Source organism: Phoca vitulina, unplaced genomic scaffold (assembly GCF_004348235.1).
Source record: "Phoca vitulina isolate PV1807 unplaced genomic scaffold, GSC_HSeal_1.0 scaffold41, whole genome shotgun sequence".
In the NCBI taxonomy this organism is placed as follows: Eukaryota; Metazoa; Chordata; class Mammalia; order Carnivora; family Phocidae; genus Phoca; species Phoca vitulina.
Genome location: NW_022589744.1, coordinates 12,136,496 through 12,160,343, shown reverse-complemented (window position 1 = coordinate 12,160,343; position 23,848 = coordinate 12,136,496). Strand labels below are relative to the sequence as shown.

General features: G+C 55.8%; 2 protein-coding genes across 2 annotated transcripts; one reads left to right on the top strand and one right to left on the bottom strand.

The window, feature by feature from the left end:
• Window positions 1–144: 144 nt before the first annotated feature.
• Window positions 145–3,458, bottom strand: SPHK1 (sphingosine kinase 1). The gene is given in 6 exon segments (XM_032429872.1): window positions 145–1,035; window positions 1,037–1,340; window positions 1,644–1,759; window positions 1,941–2,035; window positions 2,118–2,270; window positions 2,630–3,458. Coding segments are annotated over 6 exon segments (1,464 nt in total). The 5' UTR covers window positions 2,940–3,458; the 3' UTR covers window positions 145–549.
• Window positions 3,459–21,342: 17,884 nt separating this feature from the next.
• LOC116648145 (60S ribosomal protein L31-like) lies at window positions 21,343–23,492 on the top strand. The gene is made up of 2 exons (XM_032429983.1): window positions 21,343–21,349; window positions 23,070–23,492. The coding sequence occupies exons 1-2, from the start codon at window positions 21,343–21,345 to the stop codon at window positions 23,456–23,458; spliced, it is 396 nt and encodes a 131-aa protein (XP_032285874.1). The 3' UTR covers window positions 23,459–23,492.
• The last annotated feature ends 356 nt before the right edge of the window (window positions 23,493–23,848 follow it).

The window sequence follows — 23,848 nt, the reverse complement described above, 5'->3', positions numbered from 1 at the left end:
GAGCTCCCTGGCTTCTCCCAGGCCAAAGGTGGTATAATCATTGGGGCAGGACCCTAACCCCTGCAAAAAAAAAAAAAAGCCTGGGCTAGTCCTGGTCCCGTGCCCACCACCAAAATGCTGCTTACGAGTCAGTACCACGCATTGGCCCAGCCAGTGCCCACTACCGGGCATCGCTAATGTGAAGTTCTAGTGCGCCGGCAGGAGTGAGATCCCACTCCCTCCCCAGCACCTAGGATGAAACCAGTAGGCTGGGAATGTCACTTTATTTGTATTTGATTCATGGGGTTGGGCTCCCAGAAACAAAATGGGAGTGGCGTCCATAGGCAAGGAGACCCAACCAGCTGGGCTCCTGGCCCAGAGCCTTATTCTGGCCTTTGGTAGGCAGAGACTGTCCTTCTAAAGCACGGCGTCCACCTTCTCACCGTCTTCAGGGGTCCTCCTCCCCACCACAGGAGCTGTGGACGGGCCCTCCAGGCCTGGGGGGAGGTTGTGGAGGGTCCTGAGCTCCGAGGTGACCAAGTAGGCTAAGGCACGGCAAGGCCCACGGAGTCATAAGGGCTCTCCTGGAGGTGCTCCCTGCTGAGGCTTCGGGCCGGGTGGGGGCTCCATGCAGCCACCAGCCATCCAGACGTAGTCTGGGTGCACCTGGCCCTGCACAGCCTCGCTGACCATCAGCTCGCCATCCACAGCAAACACACCCTTCCCGTCCTTGGGCTCCAGGCGGAAGGCGAGCACAGGCACATACACCAAGTAGGGACAGTCATAGTCCATGTGCCGCCCCTTCTCCATGGCCAGGAAGAGGCGCAGCAGCATGGCCCGGGACACGCCGGCCCGCACGTAGAACAGGTGCATGGTGCCGGCCGCACACCGGCCCATGGGGGCCGCAAACATCTCACTGCCCAGGTGGGAGTGCAGCAGCGCCAGCACCAGCACGAAGTCCTGCTCCGGGACCACGGTCCAGTGCGGGGGCACCGGCTCCTCCAGGGGTACGAGGTGGGCGTCCGTAGGCCCCTGCTGGTCCTGCCGCTCCCCAGCGGGGGGGGGCGGGCCCCTGGGAGACCACCCTTTCTGCGGGGAGGTAGGCCAGCGTGCCCTGGTAGACACGCAGGGCCGCCAGGCGCAGGAAGGTGCCCAGAGTGAAGCGCATCTCCCCTAGACGCCGGAACTTCTCACTCTCCAGATCCACGTCGGCGATGAAGCCCCAAGCCAGGCTCAGCACGGAGAAGAGGCGCAGCCCCGAGGCCGTCTGCAGTGACAGCAGGTTCACGGGCGCCAGCAGCCGGCGGCAGAGCAGCGAGGTGCAGTTGGTCAAGAGGTCCTCGTTAGTCACCTGCTCATAGCTGCAGGGGAGAGAGGTCAGATGGCGCCCGGCAGGAGGCCTCATGCGTCCTCGCCTTCCTCGGCCTGGGGACTCGAGGCGGGCGGGGGGACACTGGGTCCCTAGGGCACTGGGAGGAATGACAGATGGGGCAGGTGGAGGCAGCCAGCTGGAGTCACCCAGAGAGGGCCCCAGAACTGGGGGTGGAGTCTCCAGAGAAGAAGGAATAGAAGTGACGTCAGTATATGGGAACTTAGACAAGAAAACCTGGCAGGAGAGCGGCACCGAGGGGAAACCGAGGCCCACTCTGACCCTGGGCTCTCACCCGGCATAATGGTTCAAAGAGGCTGCCAGTGCGTTGCCAGAGCCAGCTGGAAGGCTACACAGGGGCTTCCGGATGGCGGTCTCCCAGTCCGGCCGCTCCATGAGCCCGTTCACCACCTGTTAGAGCACGGGGGGGGGGGGGGGGGGGGGCGCCGGGGGGCGGCGGCCCCCCCCCCCCCCCCGCCCCCCCCCCGGGGGCCCGCCCCCCCGGGGGGGGGGGGGGGGGGGGGGGGGGGGGGGTGCTCAGCCTGGGTAGCGCAGCCCCCCCACACACCCAGTCCCTCCAGGCGGGCCTCACCTCATGCATCAGCCCGTCCCCAGACATGACCACCAGCGCATCCCAGCGCCCCAGCTCCTCAACCCGCACCAGCTCCCGAGCGTGGTTCCGGCGCTCTATGGAGAGACAGGGTGGCCACGGGGGTCTGGAGGGCCGTGGCAGGGGATGCTCCCCGCAACCCCTCGGGGAGGCACTCACCAGTGAGCATCAGCGTGAAGGAGATCTCGGCCTGAGCCAGCAGGGGCTGCACGTGGCTGCGGAAGAGCTGCAGCGCCTTGCCCTTGCCTCCGCGCGGGTTCAGCAGGACCAGCACGCGGCAGGGCCGGGGCAGCTGGCTCCTGGCGCCGCCCGCTGGAAAAACAAGCCCCAAAAGGCCGCGTCCCCAACCGGCCACTAGGGGGCCGCGGATCACAACAGGGGTACTGGGGTGGAAACGTGGGGACTGAAATCTCCTGGAAATTGATCCAACAGAGCCTGGCAGGAGGCAGCGGCCTCCAGTGGGGAGCTCCAGGAGGGAGCACCTCGCCCTTGCCACCCCGGTCCCTGGCTCGAGCCGGGCCAGCTTCTGGCCTCGTGTCGGGAAAAGTGGTTCGATTGTCCCCAGCCCCTCTCTTTTGCCCAGCTGACTCTGGCCATTCTTCCTGGCAAGGGAGGAAGAAACACCCCACCCCACCCCCGCCACAGCCCTTCCCCACCGGGACCCCACAAACCTGGATCCATAACCTCGACCCGCGGCTCCCGCTGCCAGGGCGTCCCCAGCGCTGTCGGGGAGCTGCCCGCGGCGGCGGCTCCTGCCTTCAGCTCCTTATCGGCGCTGCCCAGGCGGGCGTCGCGGTGCGGGCTGAGGGGTTCGCCCTCCCCGCCCGGAGCCGGGGCCGTGGAGGCACCCGCGTCATCCCCTGCGGCTGCCGGATCTGAGGGAGAGGAGACAGCGCTGGCGGAGTCCGGAACGGCCCCCTGAGGTGGGGAGCGTCCAGCTAGATCCTCGGACCACTCGCGGGGAGCCGCGCGCTCCGGCATCGCCTAGTCCTCCGAGAGGTCCAGAGAGCCGAGCTCTGGTGCCACCAAGGGCGCTCCGGTCCTAGAACTGAGCCCCCACCCGCAGAGGCGAAGGGTCTCTTCCTGGGGGCTCTCCTCTCAGGGGCGTCGGGTTCCGGCCCGACAATGAGTCAGTGCCCCGTGGCTCTCTCGGTCGCACCAGCTCCTCACCCCCCCCCCCCGGGACTGCCAGGGGGAGGGGGGTCCAGTTGCGTAAAAATGCCAGAACTTGAGCGGACATCGCGGGGCACGAAGTTCGGCGCGAGCGATCGCCGCCCCGAGCCGGCCGGGTGGCCGCGTCCACTACCCCGAGCTCCAGAGCGGCGGGGGTCGCCGCACGCGCCTCCCAAGGCCGGGCAGCGCTGCAGGGACGCGCGCCTCGCTCATGGGAGCAGCGCCGGGGTCGCGCGAGGGCTGAGCCCGAGCCCCGCCGCCGGCCGCCGCCTCCCTCCGCGGAGCGCCGAGTGGGCGCCCAGGAGCCACGAGCGGCGAGAAGGCAGGGCGGGAGGCCCTACCCAGTCGGTCCGGTTTGCGGGGGAGGCGCCACCTCCGTTCCCTACAGTAGCCTAGGGCGGAACTCAGCTCGTCCCGGGCTCGGCCCCACGTCTGAGCGACAACCGGAGCGCCGGACTAGCGCTGACTGCACGGCCTCTCCGCCTCTGGCCTCAAACTTTTTGCTCAACTTCGCCGCCAGGCGCCGCGGTGCGGGGAGTGCGCTGGGCCTCTGCGCCCGGCCTGGCCACACCCCGCGCTCCCCGCGCTCGCGGGGGTGGAAGCGGCGCCCGGTGGGGCCTGGCCTGCCCGCCCCCGGCATCGCCGCGCCGCCTGCCCCACGGTCAGCGCCCCCGGCTCGGCCACGCGCAGACGCTTGGCTGGGTCCCGGAACGCGGTCACGCGCGCCCGCCGCTCAGACTGGGCGACCGGCGAGGAGGCGCAGAGCCCCGGGTCCGGCCACGAGCGGCGCGCCCCGAGCTCAGCGTCCCGGGCGCGCAAAGGTGAACGCGCGGCGCGCAGAGTCGGAGCGGCCCCGGTGGGGCGCCTGGCGCGCGCGGCTCGGAGCTGGGGGCAGAGCCTAGGCTGCCCCTGGACGCTGCGACCTCCCGCCTCGGGGTCTTCCCCCTTCGCGCGCCCCGCCCCAGTCCCCCGGAATTCGAGGCCCAGACCCGTGTGGGTACCCCTCCTCTGTGCCGAGGCGCCTCTCCTGCCGCGCCCGCTCGCCCCCGAAGGATTATTTTTGGCTTCCTGGCGCGGCAGCTCGGCAGCGCAGCCACCGAGCCCGAGGCAGCCAGGCGCCCCCCACCCCCACACCGCGGGAAGGCAGGCGACCCGCCGGGGGGGGGGGGGCGCTGCGGTCCGGAGGAGGGGGCCTTTTCAAGAACCTTAAAAGTCGTATCTTTTCCCCAGAGGAAACCATCGAGGCTCACCTGGGCGAGAGAAGCTGCCCCGCAGCAGGCGATCCCGGCCCACGCCCCTCACCCGCCAGAGGGGAGCCTGGCGGTGTAAACAAGGTCTAGGGGTCCCCGTCGGGATTGGAGAGCCGCACAACGGGGGAGTGGCCCCCGCCGCCTCCCGGCCCCACCGGCTCAGCGGGAGGATGCAAGCGCCCCGGGAGTCTTCACTTCGACGGAGGCAAACGGGGACACGTGTGTCAGTGTGTGTGTGAGTGATATACGTGTCACGGGCAAGGGTCTGACCTGAACGTGTCCGCGACCAACTCGAGTTAAGTCCCCGGGGGGTTGTTTGCGGAGACCCGGAGGAGGTTGCCAAAGCCGACTAGGTGACCTGACCAGGTGGGGCCCCAGTTAGAGAAGGCCTAACCCCCTGAAGGGCGCCGAGGTGGTCGGGGCCCAGCCCGCTGCGTGCTCCCGCGCCCACGGGGGCGGCCACCAGCCCCTACAGCCCTCGCTCTTCTCCACGCCCCTGAAAACCGAGAAGCCGCAGGGCGCCCGGCGCCCGTAACTCGGGCACGCCTCCGCGGGGGTCTCTTCCGGGGGACGCAGGCCGCCGGCCCCGTTTCCCGGCACCTGGGGGGCGGAGCCCGAGGTCCCCGGCTAGGAGGGCGGCGCGGGCTGGGACGCGCGGGCCCGGGGCCCCGCGGCTCGGCGCGCGTCGCAGTGGTGCGCGCTTCCGCCTGGCGCGGCCCCCGGGCGGCCCTGGCTGGGTCCTGAGCGTCCCGAGCGCGTTCCGGGAAGGTGACTCAGCGACGCGCTCCAGGGTCGAGAAACTCCGTACAACTTAAGAACGAGGGGAAGGAGCTGGGGCGTCGTCACCCTCTCGCGGCGCCGCGGCCGCGGTCTTGAACGTCCGGGCCCCCCACCCCCACTCCCCAGGAATCCGGCACGGGGAGGGGAGGGCAGCGCTGCCGCCGCAGTGCCGTGGTCACGCGATGCGGGGACGCGAGCGGCGGCGGGAGGGGGAGCCTCCGTGCGGGAGCCAGAGGGCCAGATCCAGCCCACCCTCCCCTCTTCCTCCTCCCCGCCCGTCTTCCCCTCCAGTGAAGGCTAGGGTCGAAGGCTGGATTGGGCGCCTGGAAAACGCGGGACGCGGGGCGGTGCTCCCTAAGATCTCAGCCTTGGAGGGAGGTGGCTGCGGAGAAGGCCAGGGCAGCCTCCCCCTCTCCCCCGCGCGGGAGGGCACCTCAATCAGGCACGAAGAGCCGCCGCTTTAAACCTTGGAGTCCGGTGGGAAACTGAGGCACAGGGAAGGGAAGACCTGGCTGTGCAGGAGTCCGTGGTGAGAAAGCTCGCCTGCTCCAGGGTCCCTCTCTTCCTTCCAGCGCCCCAGGCTGGAGCCCCTGGGAGTCGCAGGGCCGGGCGGGGGCGGGATTGACCAGAAAGCCTGCGGGCGAGGGGAGGCGGGGCAGCCTGCTGGCTTCTTTATCCGGCCTCCGGGGGCCCAGTGGGAGGGAGGTGAAGGGCAAAGCCCTCTGGCCCCGGTTCCAGTCCGCACAATGGCTCCTCTGTCCTCCCTGCCGCCTCTTCCCCTGCCCCCCTCACCTCCACGGTCTCTGCTCTGCCCCCCTCATTCTTGTCATTCACCTCCTGGTTCCCAGGCTCCGTCTCTTCAGGCTCGCACTGACCTCCAGCCTCTCTCTAAAGAACCGTATCTGTTTCCAGCAATTCACCCATCAGTATCCCAGGCTCAAGAGACAGGATTGGGCAAGAACAGGATGCTTGTGGCCCTTGGACAGTTGGGGGAACCGAAACCCTGGGAGGTGAAGGGTCTTGCCCAAGCTGCGGAACCGGTTCTCAACGGAGCTGAGAAGCGGGCCCAGGAGTCCTGCCCCCAGCCTGAGACACTGGGCCCACCCCAGACTTCTCGCTGATGGTTGAGTGTCCGTTGACCCGGTAGGTGGCTTGCCACAGAGCTTGCCCCCATGCCCCCGCTGTGCAGGGTCTCCCAGAGCAAGAGGAAACATCTTGAAGCCCTCTCCAGGCTTCCTCCCCCATGTCCTGATCAAGCAACTAGACCCTGTGCCCAGCAGGTCCACCGTGGGCCTGGCCTCCGGCTTGATAGGACCTGATTCCCAGCTCGCTTTGAAGGTAATACCTGTCTCACAGGTGAAAGAGACTGCCTTTCTGTCTCACCCAGCCACCCCCTTCCTCCTCATGGACAGCCCCCTCCCCAGGGAGACACACCTGAGAGCTCCTAAAGCAGGAATTTACTGGGCCTGGCTCCAGCTCTCTGGAAACTTGGAGCCAAGGCCGCCCGATGGCAAACGACTTGCTTTTATTAGGATAGGATTCCCGCCATCCCACCGTTCCCTGAAGCAGTCCTCCCTGGGAAGTTTCAGCTCCCAAGCTGAGTTGCAGAGCCTCCGGCCTCCCTTGACCTTGAGTCCTTTCTGCCTGGGAGGCTGCAAGAGCAGGGAAGGGAGGTGTCCGTCCCCGCAAACTCTTCTGCACACTCGTGTTCTAGAACAGCCCCAGATGTGGCTTTCCATTCTGAGAGTTTCCTAGATGCTGCTGACCGTGCCAGGCGTTGGGGGGTGGCGGGTGTGCCACACGTGGAGATCCAGGAGGGCAGACTGGTCATGCAGGATTCTTGGTTGCTCGCAGGGAGTGTTCAGAGTTTCTGTTTCTGCTGTAGCTCATCGACTCTGGGCGTGTGGTGCGGTCAGCCTCGCTCTACCTTCTGCGTGGCCTTCTCGTCCTCCTGGGTGTCCTTGCTGGGGCTGGGAGCACAGGTCTTGTCTGGGCTCTGCCTTCCACCCTCACCTGCAGGCCTGCCGATTCTAGCTCGCTGACACGGTCATTAGCCTCCGGAGCCCCCTCAATGTGGCAGCCTGCGGGCCACGCCCGCTCCCCTCACTTTCGAAGCCTGCCCAGCAGCTGAAGGCCGTTCTGTTAGTTTCTTGGGGTCATTGTAACAAAGTGCCAGGAACCGGGTGGCTTGCCAGAAATCTACCGTCTCACAGACATGGAGGCCCAAGTCTGAGATCGGTATGTTGGCGGGGTCAGTTCCTTCTGGGGCTCTAGGGGAGGATCTGTCCTAGGCCAGTCTCCTAGCGCTGGTGGTTGGCTGGCAAGCTTTGCTGTTCTTGGCTGGGCGATGCATCACCGCATCTCTGCCTTCATCTGCCCTTGGCCTTCTCCCTATGAAAGATTTGGCTGAATCTGTTCCTTAGGGTCTGCATGATCTTCTGTGGAAGTGTTCTTTTGCAAATGCAAATTGCTCTGGGAGGAAAAACCAAAGAGTCTAGTGTGAACTAATTGTTTCACATTTTCAATAAAAAAATGTGCACATACGAGGTGTCCTGAAAAAGGGACATGCTCATGTGGGTGTTGGAGGAAAGGGGTGTCTGGAAGCCGGACCTACCCTCCTCCCTGCATTGTCAGGGAGCGATCTGTTGGGAGGGGTTGTTTATGTCTGCACCGGCTGCCACACTTCCTTGCACGCCCAGGCTTGCACACTGCTCCCTCGACTTTCAGATCTCGCCTCACACCTTGACTTATGGTGTCTTTGGCTCCCTGAGAAGATGCATTTGTTCCCCAGTCCTTGGAAGAACAAAACTGAGTTGTGTGTTAGCATATTGGGTTCCCATTGATGCCCAGATTTATTATCTTACGGCTCCAGAGGTCAGAATTTCAAATGGATCAGGAGGGCTGCGTTGCCCTGCCTGTTCCAGCTTCTAGAGGCCACCTGCATTGTTCGGCTCAGGACCCTCCCTTCATTCCAAAGCCAGTGGCCCAGGACTTCAGATCTGTCCGCTTTACTTCTGTTGTCTCATCTCTGACAGACTTTCCTACCTCCCTCTTCCTCCTAGGAACCCTGTGATTGCATTGGCCCCACCCAGATAATCTGGGATAATCTCACCCTTCTAGAGCCTTAATGTAGGGCTTCCTAAGCATCCGCAAAGTCTCTTTTGCCATATAAGGTAACATTCACTGGTGCCAGGAGTATGACCTGGACATTTGGGGGGCTGTTATTCTGCCAACCACGGATGAGGAGGGAAAGTCTGGGAACTGTGTCCTTTCTTGGCTACAGAACGTTCTTTTTTTTTTTTTAATTTGATTTTTTTAAAGATTTTATTTATTTGAGACAGAGCACACAAGTGGGAGTGAAGCAGAGGGAGAGGGAGAAGCAGACTCCCCTGCTGAGCCAGGAGCCCGATGTGGGACTCGATCCCAGGACCCCGGGATCATGACCCCAGCTGAAGGCAGATGCTTCACGGACGGAGCCACCCCGGCGCCCTGGCAATAGAACTTTCTGACATTCCCCACGTCCCCCAGCGCTGCCAAGCGAACACAAGCCAGAAGCTTGCTTTCCCCTGCTGGCACCAACACGTGATTCTGTCGACTTCTGTGGGTAGAGGTCCCTACGAAGAAAACCGGTTCCCAATTCTAAAAATTACCCAAGAGAGAGAAATTGGCATCTTGGCTAAATATAGTCATCCCAGAATTTCAAAACCCCAGCTTTTCACCTGAGAAAGGGTTGGGAAGCAGACCAACCCATCCTCTTTCGGCCTGGCAGAATTCCCCACTCAGCTTTGCAGGAAGGGTTTGCCACAGGGCGCGGGCCCCCTGGGTACCGAAAGGAAGTGTGTGGCCCTCTCAGCTCGTATCATGTGATCTGGCAGTCCCTCCTCTGTGGTAAGGCTGAACCAGACCAGCCACACAGAAAATCGTGGCTAGGAACATTCCACAGGCTGTCGCTGACCTCAGCTCCGGTCTGAGCCTAAAGCAGCCCCTGGCCTGGTCTCTATTGCCCAACCCTACATCCTGGATACTTGCGAGGGGAGAGAGTGTCCCTTTCTGAGGCCCCAGCCAGCCCTCCACCCCACCCGACTATGCCCACTTGCTCATTTGCCCTGGTTTGGAGACCCCGGGCACCCAAGGGAAGAAGGGCCATGCCAAACTCCCTTAGGCAGTTCCCCAAAGGAAAACTTGTGGGCGTCAGGAAGAAGGCCCCGGCACCATCGTGGGGGAGCAGGAATGCAGAGCAGGCAGCATCCGGGCCAGGGGGATGGGTGTGTCCACAGCTTTCCGGGGGCTTGTTGTGCAATGTTTTCCACTTTCACATCGCTCAAACGCTGAGGTGTGTCCTTGGGTTGTTCCCAAAGCAAACAGACAGTGGACTGGATACAGCCCCAGGCTGGACACGGCGTTTGCACTGGTGGTCTGGCGCTGTCCCTCCTACCTGAGGGTGGACCCCGTCTGCCAGGGGGAGGTGAAGTGCCTTCTCACCCCAGAAGCACGTGCTGCCTCTGGGAAGGCCCGCTGGAGGCACCCCACTGACCCCTGGTGGCCACCTGGGGGATGCGTCCCTCTCCTCTTCCATCCAAACCGGGCAGCGGCTCAGGCGTCCTCCTCCATAGATGCCATTTGGGGCGTGGTAGCTTGGGGGCAAAAGAGGGGCACGGATGCCCTACTTCGCCCAGCTACACAAAGACGCGGATGCTGGAGCCCGTCTTGCCTACCCCTGCTGCTGCTCATTATCCACATCCTGAAAATAGAAATTTCCCTTCCCTGGAGGCTTGCCTCTTGAAGGTCAAACCCTTCGACTCTTTTCCAGACACAACCCTGGTAATCTAAGCAATAACTATACAGGATGGGCTGGACAGCTGGGGCCGAGGAGGGGAGCTGGGGGCAAGGGACACTGTAACCTAATTGCACACGTGTGCCCCTAAGCCTTTGTGCATCAAGGGGAGTGATTTGCTGAGCCGACAGGAGAGCCATTTCCAAAAGCAGAGTTCCGTGTTCTCTCTGCTCACCGCCCCGAAGTCCTGGCCACGGCCACGTGACTAGCATCTTGAGAATGAGTTAAGATGTCATTTCTCCTTCAAGGCATCCTCAGATGATCCTAGCAGCCTTCTCTGAAACTCACTTTCAAAACGGAGTGGGGAACCAAGTGATCACCTGTCAAAGCTTACAGACTAACTAGTTAGTGACATTATTTTTTAGAAGCAAACCAAAAACGGAAAGGACCTGGCGAGTGCTCCTGAGCTGTGGGGAGCTTATAGGTGGCTGCAGAACACCTCTTTTCTTTTGTCTTCTTGTCTCCTTCCTGGAACGGCAAACATCGCGGGTCTGCACACGGAAGTCCTCAAGAAGTGCTTGCGGGCTGACCTCTCCCAACCGCATCCCCCTGGCAGATGCAGCAGGATGACCAGGAGGGGGGGCCACACCCGGGTGCCAGGAGGCCGCTGTGCTGATGCGGAGAGCCCGGAAGGGCACGGTCCGACACCCCACCTCCTCCTCGCTGAGCACGGCAGGCTGACGGGTCCCGGGAGGGAGGGACAGATGGCTCCAATGCAGAGTTAAAACGGTACCTCAGTCTTCCTGACTCGGATGGCCTAGGAAAATCCATAGCATCGGAACTTGGCACTTGCAAACAAGCACAAAGTCCTACCATTTTAGGCTGAGTTCCAGGTGCCATGTGACAAGTGTCTGTGACTGCTCGGTTCTCAGACTGAGAACTCTGAGCACTTAAGGAGGGAAAACACTCAATATCTGCAAACTATGGTTCGCATGGGATCGGGTCTGCCTCCTTCAGCTCTTGGCAGGCACGAGTGATGTTCCCAAGGGGAGAGGCATGTTGAGTCCTCGGGTGGATCTCTTACTCGATTTGCAGCCTTCAGCGCTGCGGGAGGCACACGGGCTGGAGCAAGACTGAGTGGGAGCGGGGAGCCACAGCAAAACCCAGGACACTGAGGGCCATGTCCCTGCCTTTTCGGGCATTTCTGAAATGCTGGAGACCCTGAGTGGAAAGCTGGGGGCGCTAATTCTAATTCTAGACCAAGACTTACAGGTTGCGAGCACTCAATAAAGACTAGCAGGTCGGGGGGGCGCCTGGGTGGCTCAATCAGTGAAGCATCTGCCTTCGGCTCAGGTCATGATCCCAGGGTCCTGGGACTGAGCCCCGCATCGGGCTCCCTGCTCCACGGGAAGCCTGCTTCTCCCTCTCCCACTCCACCTGCTTGTGTTCCCTCTTAGGCTGTGTCTCTCTGTGTCAAATAAATAAAATCTTAAAAAAAAATAAATAAAGACTAGCAGGTCAACCATGAAAAAATGGACCTAACAGAAGTGGAAAACAAAGCTAGGATTACCCACCAGTCCTTGAGAAAAATATCTTTTAAAATGAGGTTCCTTAGGGTATCTGGGTGGCTCAGTTGGTTAAGCATCCGACTCTTGGTTTCAGCTCAGGTCATAATCTCATGATCTCAGGGTCCTGAGATCGAGCCCCACACAGGGCTCTGTGCTCAGCGTGGAGTCTTCCTGTCCCTCTCCCTCTCACTCTGTTCCTCCCCCCACTCGTGCTCATGTGCTCTCTCTCTCAAAAAAAAAAAAAAAGAATATGACATGAAAAAAGCCAGGTGCAAAGGCCACCTATTGTGTGATTCCATTTACTTGGAATGTCTGGAATGGGCAAATCTGAATTTTATTTTAAGTGGAGTTCACACCCAATGTAGGGCTTGAACTCATGACCATGAAATCAAGAGTCACATGTTCTACCAACTGAGCCAGCCAGGCGCCCCACGGAATGGGTAAATCTGTAAAGACAGAAAGCAGACTGGTGGCCGCCAGGGGCTGGGGTAAGAGGGACGTGGGAGTAATTGCTTAATGGATGTGGGTTTTATTTTGGGGGCGATGAAGATGTTTTGGAACTAGATGGAGGTGGCAGTTGCCCAACACTGTGAATGCACAAAATGCCACTGAACTGTCCATTTTGTGTTTTGTGCATTTCACCTCCAGTTTTTTGTTTGTTTGTTTGTTTTTAAATAAGGGACTTGAAGGAAAGGGCAGTTCCCCCTCTCAGGATCATTCTTGTGTGATGCACAAAATCTCCATTTTTAAAGCTGCAGCTGAAATTCGGACTTGGGCGGTGTTAAAGATAACGTTATTCAAGACTCTTGTTAGAGATGGCTGAGGCAGGTTGTGACAGGTGTAGGGACCCCTACACTGGGGTCTGGCGGTGGGAGGCAGAGAGGGGCCTCAATTCCAAATACAAGGAAAAGTGGAGATTTATAGCCAAGGAGCTTGTCGGGGACAGTGGGGGGTGGGGGTGTCGGTGGACGAGAAATTCCTAAAAGGAAACAGGAATAAGGCAAGATTCTGACTCATCCAACCTAGCAGACCTCGCTGGTGGCAACCAGAGAGATCAGACACCACCCCGGCGGGGGGCAGGGGGGTGTGGTGGAGGGTGAGGGACCCCAACAGATATGGAAGGTGATCAGACATGGAGGGTGGGGCATTCTGGCAAAACTGACCAAGCGGGTTTCTTGCTGGAACCGGACTGTGCAAGGGGAGGCACAGGGGGAGCCCAGGGTGGGAGGCCTGAGCAAAAGGAGAGCTCAGGTGAGCCTGATTAGACCAGGGAGAGAGTCTTGGTCAGCGAGAAAGTGCGGTGACCCCGCTGTCTTTTCCAACCAGTCCCTCTTGGGCATGGAGTCATTGGAGTCCAGTCCTTCAGCCTCATGTAACTGCCGGGGGCAGCTTCCCTCTCCTTACGAGGATGAGGGGTGCAGTCATCACTGGGGTAGTATTAGTGGGAGGGATTTTACCTCCTGTAAAAAGCAGTGTCACCTAAGTGCTGATCTTTGGCGGTCCCTCACTCCCATTTTCTATTTACTTCCCTGTGTTTCCCCCAATAGGTCTGCAATGCGTGTGCTGGGTTCCCTACTGAAGTATAAATACCTACAGAAAAGCGCACAGATCATAGACATTGTATTTATGAGCCAATGCACTGATATTTTTTTTTAAGATTTTTTTTATTTATTTGACAGAGAGAGACACAGCAAGAGAGGGAACACAAGCAGGGGGAGTGGGAGAGGGAGAAGCAGGCTTCCCGAGGAGGAGGGGGCCCAATGTGGGGCTCGATCCCAGGACCCTGGGATCATGACCTGAGCCGAAGGCAGGCGCCTAACAACTGAGCCACCCAGGCGCCCCAATGCACCGATATTAATAAAAACAAATACATCCTAGAAACTCCTCGTGCCCCCTTCCAGCCCTGCCCACCACCTAAGGATAACCACGTACACGATGTATTTTTATTTGGGAAAAAAAACACTTAAAATTTAACCAAAGTAAAAATACATTAGAGATGGGGGAAAATTTTTGTTTTAAGTAGGCTCCACACCCAACATGGGGCTCTACTGACTGAGCCAGCCAGGCGCCCCTAGAGACGGAAGAATTTTAAATCCAGCCTTTTGGGGCGCCTGGGTGGCTCAGTCGTTAAGTGTCTGCCTTCGGCTCAGGTCATGGTCCCAGCGTCCTGGGATCGAGCCCCACATCGGGCTCCCTGCTCCGTGGGAAGCCTGCTTCTCCCTCTCCCACTCCCCCTGCTTGTGTTCCCTTTCTCGCTGCGTCTCTCTCTGTCAAATAAATAAAATCTTTTTTTTTTTCAAACTTTTTTTTTTTCTTTTGAAGATTTTATTTATTTATCTGAGAGAGAGAATGGGAGACAGTGAGCATGAGAGGGGGAGGATCTGAGGGAGAAGCAGACTCCCCGTTGAGCAGGGAGCCCGATGTGGGACTCGATCCCGGGACTCCAGGATCATGACCTGAGCCGAAGGCAGTTGCTTAACCAACTGAGCCACCCAGGCGCCCCAAATAAATAAAATCTTTAAAAAAAAAAAAAATCCAGCCTTTTTTTTTTTTTTTAATCCATGAAGTCTTCACCAACTAGGCAGAGGTGGTAAGTGCTAAGAGGTTTCTAACTGGGTTCGGCCTTGGGATATTCCTAATGGAAAGCGGAGAGGAGGCAAGAGACAATAGGCACCAGGTCTGCTGATGACCTGGGGACTTAGGGTCACTTAGCACTGAGGCTCCCAAACGAGACAGCACATTGGAACCCCCCTGGGGATCTCCTAATGTGCAGACAAATTTGGGAACCGCTGACTTAGCATAAAAGGGGGATATGTAGCCTGTTTCCCAAGCAGGTGGGCAAGCTCAAAGAACTCACAGATTTCTGTAAATGCCACAGAAAACTTCTTGAAGGGCATCATGAGCTGTCTGGTCCCAGCGACTACTTCATGTTTGGGGATGAATCAGGCAGGCGTAGTGCGGAAATGATGCATACTACCACGATCTCTCCCCACATCCTCCCAGACGCTGGCATGGGAATGTGGGGACGGTGACAAAGCTGGCTGCATGAGAAGGGGACTGGGGTCTCTGGAGCTATTACAGTCACTCCCACTAGGTGGTGTCAAAGCAGGAGCGCTCGTGAATTAAAAAGCTCAATTAAATCTTATTTCCCTGTTGAATGGTAATACAATTTTATAAACACTTTTTCTTAATGTCTAATTGGTATTTAATTACCAGAGGATTCTATTCTCCCTTGTGTGTCCATGAAAGATAAAGTTGCCTTCCCATTAGGAGTACTTTAAGACTTCACCCTAGCGGCTAAGCCTCGGATACTTGGATTGAATTACCCAGCTGCCCCCCCCAACCTGTCCACACAGTAGTTTCTTTTTTCTTTTTTTTTTTTAAAGATTTTATTTATTTATTTGACAGAGAGAGACACAGTGTGAGAGGGAACACAAGCAGGGGGAGTGGGAGAGGGAGAAGCAGGCTTCCCACAAAGCCCTTGGATGCAGGGCTCAATCCCACGACCTTGGGATCATGACCCGAGCCGAAGGCAGACGCTTAACGACTGAGCCACCCAGGCGCCCCCGCACAGTACTTCCTGACCTCAGTCAGATTTCTAACACCCTGACCATGCTTCTGTAATGACTGTTTTGGAATAACAGTTTGAAATTTATGGAGGAATGGAAAGGAGGAAGACATTGTCAGGTGGGGAAGGGAAGGGAGGTGCTGAGATGCTCTCACATCAAAGGTTACCTGGCTTGTGAGTTGGTACTATGCATAAGCTGGAACTTGGGCTTGTGTTGGTGTTTGCCGTCTTTCCACCAGCCCGGATATCCCACTGGTGTGAAGCCTTCCCGGGCAATCACTAGAAAGACAATTTTTCATCCAAGAAAGGAGCATATGTGTCTGAAAGCACGGATTACCTAGGGAAGTATTCCAGTTATCTGTGTCTGAGTAATAAATCACCCAAAAAACGTCGTGGCTTGAAGCAATAATTTATTGGGTCCAGCGTGGGTTGACAAGGCTCAGATGGGTGGTTCGCACTTGGGGACTCACGTGGTTACAGGGGTAGTGGGCTAAATGTCTGCGATGCCTCTCTCATGCGGGGACGGTTGTGGCTGGCTGTCAGCGAAGAGTTCAGCTGGGGCTGTCAGCCAGAGCAGCGCCCTGCGGCCTCTCCATGTGACATGGCCGCTGGGTTACAAGAGGGAATATCTCAAGAGCAGTCATCCCAAGAGATCCAGGCAGAAGCTGCGAGGCTTCTCGTGCCCCAGCCTTGGAAATCCCAGAACCTCACGTGTACGACATTCTACTGCTCAAGCAAATCACTGAGTCCTGCTCAGGTTCCAGGGGAGGGGATTAGGGCCCCTGCCTATGGCGTGAGGAGCGGCATCCGTTTAGAGAGAGAAGGAGTTGATGGCGGCCATCTTGGAGAGTCTTGTTACCTACCTCAGGAAGTAAGAATTGGTGCAACTTTATTTTCTTTAAGATTTTATGTCTTTATTTGAGAGAGAGAGAGCGAACACAAGCAGGGGGAGGGGCAGAGGGAGAGGGCGAAGCAGGCTCCCCGCTGAGCAGGGAGCCCCAACGTGGGGCTCGATCCCAGGACCACGGGATCGTGACCTGAGCCGAAGGCAGACGCTTCACCGACTGAGCCACCCAGGCGCCCCAGAATTGGTGCAACTTTAGAGAACTGCTTTGCCCTTAAGGAAACCGGTTTGTAGCTTAAGAATAGACTCCATAAGAGGCGCCTGGCTGGCTCAGTCAGTGGAGCATGGGACTCTTGATCTTGGGGTTGTAAGTTCAAGCCCCAAATTGGGTGTAGAGATTACTTAAAAATAAAAATCTTGAAAAAAAAAAAAGAATAGACTCCTTCAAATATATTTTCAGGAACCCGGGTGCCCTGTTACTCAAGGCCCCGGCTTCCTTGATCTCTGTGCTTTAACCGAAACCAGCTGTCTCTGCATGACAACACTTATCCTTAAGCCGGCTCTGCTGACGTTCCACTTCCCTCTTAACACAAGTGGTCAGCCTTTAGTAAGCTCTTAATTTGTGCCAGGCAGTGTGCTAACTTTCATTAAGGAGCCATTTTCACTAAGGAAATGCATCTTGTCGACGTGCACGTGAGCAAAAGATCTTATTTTTTTCTAACAGCTGCCACCAGCTGTGTTCTGGCAAAATCCCCGTTCTCACTGGGCAGAAAGCTCCCCAGCAGGCACCTCAGTCTGCCTTCCAGCCGTTTTTGGTTGTTAACACAGCCTCACTCTGGTGTTCAACACTTGTTCTTTTCAAAAGTCTAAGTTTTCTCAGATTACCCCCCATCCTTCCCCTCCGCAGGCCAGGCCTGAGGCCCCAGCGGGAAGAAGCAGGGACACGTATGTCTTTGATATCACTGTGTCCCCCTCTTCTGTGCTTACTTGTCTGAGGTTGAGGCCAAGAGGAGAGAAATGGGAAGCAGATGTGCTCCCTATAGTGGCCGCGACGTGGTTCTCCTGGGCTCTGGGTCTTCACTGCTGATCTAGTTCATTCTCTAGAGCTCGGTTGCCCGTCCTCAGCGCTATTGACATTTTTGGGGTTGGATCATTCCTTGTCGTGGGGGCTTGGCCTGGACATAATTTAGCAATATCCCTGGCCTCTGCTCACCAGATGCTGGTAGCTCCTCCCCAGCTTTGCAACCAAAATGTGTATAGGCATTGCCAAATGTCCCTCGGGGGCCAAATGACCTGGTTGAGAACCAGTGCCCTGTAGGCGTGATGTGGACAAGCAGGGGCCCCACAGGCCTGCCCACGAGACACTCTCTCCCAAAGGGCTCCCCTGAGTTACACATTCTTGCACATCATTGTGTGACAATAGGCAGAGCATCACCAACCAGGAAGGCTCACCCGAGCTTTGGGATCTAAGAGTTTTATTGGGGTTTCGTTGTGTAGGCACCTTGATTAAATTACTGACCATCGATTGAATGCAATCTCCAGCCCCCTTTGTTCCCTGCAGGTTGAGCTCATATAACATGGTTTATCATCAATGATCTGGGGGGTTTGGGGGGCCCAAACATGAATAGCAGACATTCCTATCACTCGGGAAATTCCGAGGATCTAGAGGTGACCTCTGAGGACCCAGGGACAAAGGCCAGCCAAGTTCTTGATTACAGAAAGTGTTTATAATGTCAGCGCTGAGAGACATCTCCCAGCCAGCCCACCAGCTGCTAGTCTTCTGAACTTAAAATGTGGGATGCATTTTATTCTTGGTAGTGGGGGCTGGTAGGTAATTCTTGGAAAACAGGAAAGATCCCATTGGGCACCTCCGTCCACCTTGTCATACATGCACCATCTCATAACCCTGGGCAGGTGTTACCATGGTCACTGTTTTATAGATGAAGAAACACAGGTGCGGGATGAGGGAGTGCCCCAGGCGATCCAGCAGAACCAGGACTGAGTGCAGGGGCATCAGACCCCAGAGCTGTCCCCTCACGGGCCAGGGAGCCCTGACTCCTGCCCTGACAGGCACAGCGTCCTCATCCCACCAGCTCCCCACATGGCCTCCACAAACACCTGTCTTCCTCCTGCAAAGCCCCCCCTGCTCTCATGCTGTGCTGTGGGCGGGAGGGGCTCCCCCTCTTCTCATCTGGGACATCTCTGGTCTCCAACCACAATCTTCTCGGCTCCCACTCCTTCTGAGAACGTGGAGGACCTTGGGATCTGAGAACTGGACCCCTGCCACAATCTCTCTCTGGCCTAGAACATTCTGCATCCTCAGCTGACCTCAGCCCCCACTCTCAGGGCTGCGGGGTAGACCACACCGCTTCTCACATGCTGAAGTCCATTATGCCCATCTGTGCTGTTTTCTCCCTCCTATGGCCACACTTTCATTCAGGCCTACCTTCATTTTTTATTTTATTTTTAAAGATTTTATTTCTTTAAATAATCTCTATACCCAACATGGGACTCGAACTCACAACCCCAAGATCAAGAGGCGCATGCTCCACCAACTGAGCCAGCCAGATGCCCCTTGGCCTATCTTTTTTTTTTTTTTTAAGGTTTTTTTTTTTTTTTTTTTTTTAAGATTTTATTTATTTATTTGACAGAGAGAGACATAGCGAGAGAGGGAACACAAGCAGGGGGAGTAGGAGAAGGAGAAGCAGGCTTCCCCGCGGTGCAGGGAGCCCGATGTGGGGCTCGATCCTAGAGCCCTGGGATCACGACCTGAGCCGAAGGCAGACGCTTAACGACTGAGCCACCCAGGCGCCCCTTTTTTAAAGGTTTTATTTGACAGAGAGAGAGAGAGAGAGGGAGAGCATAAGCAGGGGGAGCAGCAGAGGAAGAAGGAGAAGCAGACTCCCTGCCGAGCAAGAAGCCCGATGTAGGACCCGATCCCAGAACCCTAAGATCATGACCTGAGCAGAAGGCAGACGCATAACCGACTGAGCCACCCAGGTGTCCCCTTTCTTTTTTTTTTTAAGATTATTTATTTAGGGGCGCCTGGGTGGCTCAGTTGGTTAACCATCTGCCTTCGGCTCAGGTCATGATTCCAGGGTCCTGGGATCCAGCCCTGCATCGGGCTTCCTGCTCACTGGGGAGTCTGCTTCTCACTCTCCCTCTGCCGCTCCCCCTTCTTGTGCTCTCTCACTCTCTCTCTCAAAAAAATAAAATCTTTAAAAATAAACAAATAAAAATAACATAACGAATGTGGTTCCTTTTCCTGATTGCCTCCTGGCGAATAAATATGTATAAACATTTCCCACCTCCCTTCACTTCATAGTTCATATATGCCAGACCCTGTTCTAACTGCCTGACATGTATTAACAAGCTTACCCATCACAAAACCCTTCTAGGTAGGAATTATTATATAATATTATATTATGTTATATTATATTATATATAATAGTCGAGAGTCCGATGCTTAACCGACTGAGCCACCCAGGCGCCCCCCTCTGCTCATTTTGTAAAGAATGTCCTCTTTGAAGTTTGAAGTGAGACTTCACTTGACCAGTTTCAATTTTTTTCTTTCTCTGTAAGACCCGTCTGATCCTTGAGGGTCCAGACCCGCTGAACGTTTCCCGCAAGAACGAAACCACTCTGCTCAGCACAAGGTGACATGTTCCATATTCAACCTAATTTTGGTCTTCAAGTCTAAGAAAACAATGATACTGCTGATAAATGAAATGCCGGTTCAGCACGATCAGTAGAAACATGATCTCCTCTGTTCTAAAAACGTGAAGACAGGGTGGGGGGACAGGTTCAGGTTGGGCAGGAAGAATTGTCCAAGAAGGGTCTGAATAAGACAAAGAGAGGTGTGTTTAGGATTGCTCAGCCTTGGCCCCTGATGGATGAATGATTTGGAAGGCAAGGTCATCTTCGGAACAAAAGAGAACAGTTCAGGCAATGATTCAGGAGTTTTGCATCCATGATGCTCCACTCCCACTTGAACTTTGGAAAAATATGAAGCCTTTCTCTGTTTTCTTTCTCTGAACAGGCCTCAGCAAGCTGAGACGGAATGATCTTTATTTCTAAAAATAATACCAACTTGGATCTCAGAGCTGATTCTCTCTATAGGACACCAGAAACCATGCTGGGGGCAAGAGCAAAATACTGAGCAGACAGAGCCAAGCACGCAGGGAGTGACCTTTCCCAACTTCAGCAAGGACAGTGATAGGGAACAGCTGCTGAGATGACCACTGGAAAACCTGAGATGGAATGACAGTGAAGAGTCCTCAATAGGACAGAACCCACCTATTGTGGGGTTTTTAGTAACTCTTGCTGGAGGCCTCTGGAGGTATTACAGGGTCTCACAAATATCCATACCTCATTAAAGACTTTGGTTCAAGTAGAAACCTTCTGGTGCTTTCTAGTGCCTTCTAGAACTTCTGCAGAAGCTCCTGCCAAACAAGAGCTGATTCCTTGCCCATATCACCAGATTCCAAGCAGCACTGGCAAGAGGAGATCAAAGAGAAAGACATGGAAGCAGGAAAAAGGCCAGAGGCAGAAGAGCCTGAGAAGGTAGGAGATGAACATTAAGGACACAGGTTATAACAAGTCATGGACCAAATAATTGAGAAAGTCACAAGGTGCCTGGCTCAAGTGTGCCACATTTCAGGTTCGAGAGGGTCTAGGCTCTTTAACAGCGAAAACCCCCAAACAGTACAAATATCCAACAATAGCTGTGGTCCATTAATAAACTGGGACATTATCGGGGGGTGGAGTCTCTTACTGCCCCAGGGACTCTGAGAGAGGCTGCAGGTTGCCCAAAATGGGCGTGGTCTTGGGAGCCAGACTCTGGGAGCCAACTCTTAACAGCTGTGTGACCTTGAGCAAATAATTATGTCTTCCTTTGCCTCCATTTTTCTCCTATAATATAAATGAGCAGAGGGGGACGCCTGGGTGGCTCAGTCAGTTAAGCATCGGACTCTCGATTTTGGCTCAGGTCATGATCTCAGGGTTGTTAGATCGAGCCCCACATCAGACTCCATGCTGGGTGTGGAGCCTGCTTAAGATTTTCTCTCTCTCAAAAAAAAAAGAAAAAAAAAAAGATTCTCCCTCTTCCCTACCCCCCCCCCCCCCCCCCCCCCCCCCCCTAAAAAAAAAAAAAAAAAAAGGACCCCTTTCTCCTAATTTCAGACCCTGTATCAGAGTTCTCCAGAGAAACAGAACTGACATTATATGTAATATAAACATTATATCTACAACATTGTGTGTAGATGGATATCCAAAATCTGATGGAGTAAGGCTGGCAGACTGGAGACTCAGGGAAGAGATGCAGTCTGAGTCCAAAGACAGTCAGCTGGCAAAATTCCCTCTTGCTCCAGGAGGTCAATCTCTGTTCTAGTCAGGCCTTCCACTGATTAGATGCGGCCCACCCACACTATGGAAGGTAATCTACTCAAAATCCACGAATTTAAATGTTAATCTGATCCAAAAAATACCTTCATCTGGGGCACCTGGCTGGGATGTGTGACTCCTGATCTCAGGGTTGTGAGTTTGAGCCCCAAGCTGGGTGTAAAGATTACTTAAAAATAAAATCTTAAAAAAAAAAAACCTTCACAGAACTATCTAGAATGATATTTGACCAAATACCTGGGCACCATGGTCCAGCCAAATTGATCATCAAATGAACCACTGTAGACCCCTAGGAATTTACACAAGGAAAAGCCTTTTGGAGTTAAGTCTGGTGGGAGATGAAATGAGCAGAAGCTTAGTAGGTATAGCCTTGTCTCAGCTTGCGGTCGCCCAGCAGCAGGCACCACGACAAGAATGTGTGAACAGCTTATGTGGGAAGTGAAACTAGGGAGCAGCAATAGGGAAGAGTGTGTGTGTGGGGGGGCGGCGCTGTGTGACTGAGCAGGTTATGGCCCAGGACAGCTGGGGAGACTCAGAGTTGTCCCCAGGGAGTGGCAAGGAGCTGGACTTTCACTCCCTGGCTCTTCTCTGGGCTGCCCTGTGACTCGCCGGACCAAGGCCCTTTGACACTGCTGCTTTGAAACATGGGGAGATCTGTCAGCTCTCACTTTGTCTCCACAAAAATACGCACAGATCATTTCTTTTTTCTTTTTTTAAAGTAGGCTCCATGCCCAGTGTGGAGCCCAGCGGGGGGCTGGAACTCAGACCCAAGATCAAGACCTGAGCCAAGATCAAGAGTCGGATGCTTAACTGACTGAGCCACGCAGGCGCCCCGCCCCCCACAGATCATTTCTAAATCGGTTTGCTTGCCACATCGTTCAAGCCACATTGTATGTGAGCACCTCCCAAACCATCAGTGATTCCTTAAGAAGCCAACTTTTTGAGAGCTGCCAAATATTCTGCTGCGTGGAGGTGCCGTAATTTAGTCAGCCCTTGTGTGATTAAGGGGCACTGGGTTGCTTCTCACTTTCCTGTGGCTAAATGCTCTTCAGTTGTGGGTTCTTTCTCTGGGCGCTGAGAAGCGGGCCGTGCTGTGCTGTCACTTCACGCCTCTCCTCGGGGAAGCCCCTGAAATGTTGCCGTGGGGGCATCGGCCCCAGTAGCCACACACGATGAATATTGTGAGGTGATGTGAGCATCACCACTCCGCAGGAGGACATATCTACCTGGGCAATAGGGGCCGATACACCAGACTAAGGCCAAGACCTCCTGTTAGGATGCTGAGGCATCACACCCTCCTGAGGTCTTGGCCTGACGGACCATCAGCCGCCCGAGGCATCCTGGAATTGCTGCAAAGCCCAGGCAGGGCTGGGAGATGGGTCCCTGGGACTGCTTGGCTCTCCCCTTTCCGACAAAGCATTTATCAAACATTAACTGTGCGCCGGGGGCTGTGCTAAACCCGGCAGGACCCAGTAATGGGACCACGTGGCAGCAACCGCTCAAGGAACTCAAGGACCAGTAGGGGGCACTATGGAGCGACTAACTGGTTATACCCAAGACCTGCTCTCCCCTCTTGCGGAGCACGCGGCTGCCCAGCTAGAAATAATGACCGTCTCCGGCCTCGTCTGCAGGCTCACCCCAGGACTGAGTCCACAAATACATGTTGAGTACCTACTATGTGCCAGGACCTGGAATATTTTGGGAGCCACCAGGATGCCACATTAATTATTTATAAAGTGTGGCTTTCCAACCAGGGCCCGGCAGAGTGGCTCCCGCGAAGAAGGGTGGCGAGAAGAAGAAGGGCCGTTCTGCCATCAACGAGGTAGTGACCAGAGAATACACCATCAACATTCACAAGCGCATCCACGGAGTGGATTTCAAGAAGCGTGCCCCTCGGGCACTCAAAGAGATCCGGAAATTTGCCATGAAGGAGATGGGAACTCCAGATGTGCGCATTGACACCAGGCTCAACAAAGCTGTCTGGGCCAAAGGAATAAGGAATGTTCCATACCGTATCCGTGTGCGGTTGTCCAGAAAACACAACGAGGATGAAGATTCACCAAACAAGCTCTACACACTGGTTACCTATGTACCTGTCACCACTTTCAAAAATCTACAGATAGTTAATGTGGATGAGAACTAATCGCTGATTGTCAAATAAAGGTATAAAACTGAAAGAAAAAAAAGGGTGGGGTGGGGTGGGGCACCTGGGTGCCTCAGTTGGTGGAGCATGCGACTCTTGATCTCGGGGTTGTGAGTTTGAGCCCCATGTTGGGCGTAGAGATTATCTATTTTTTAATTTAATTTAATTTTTAATTTTTTTTAAGAGAGAGAGAGAATGCCCGTGGTGTGGGGAGGAGCAGAGGGAGAGGGAGAGAGAATCTTAAGCAGGCTGCATGCTCAGCATGGAGCCTGACACAGGGCTTAATCTCATGACCCTGAGATCATGGACCTGAGCTGAAATCAAGTGTCAGATGTTTAACCGACTGAGCCACCCAGGCCCCGAGATTACTTAAAACAAAAAAAAATCTTT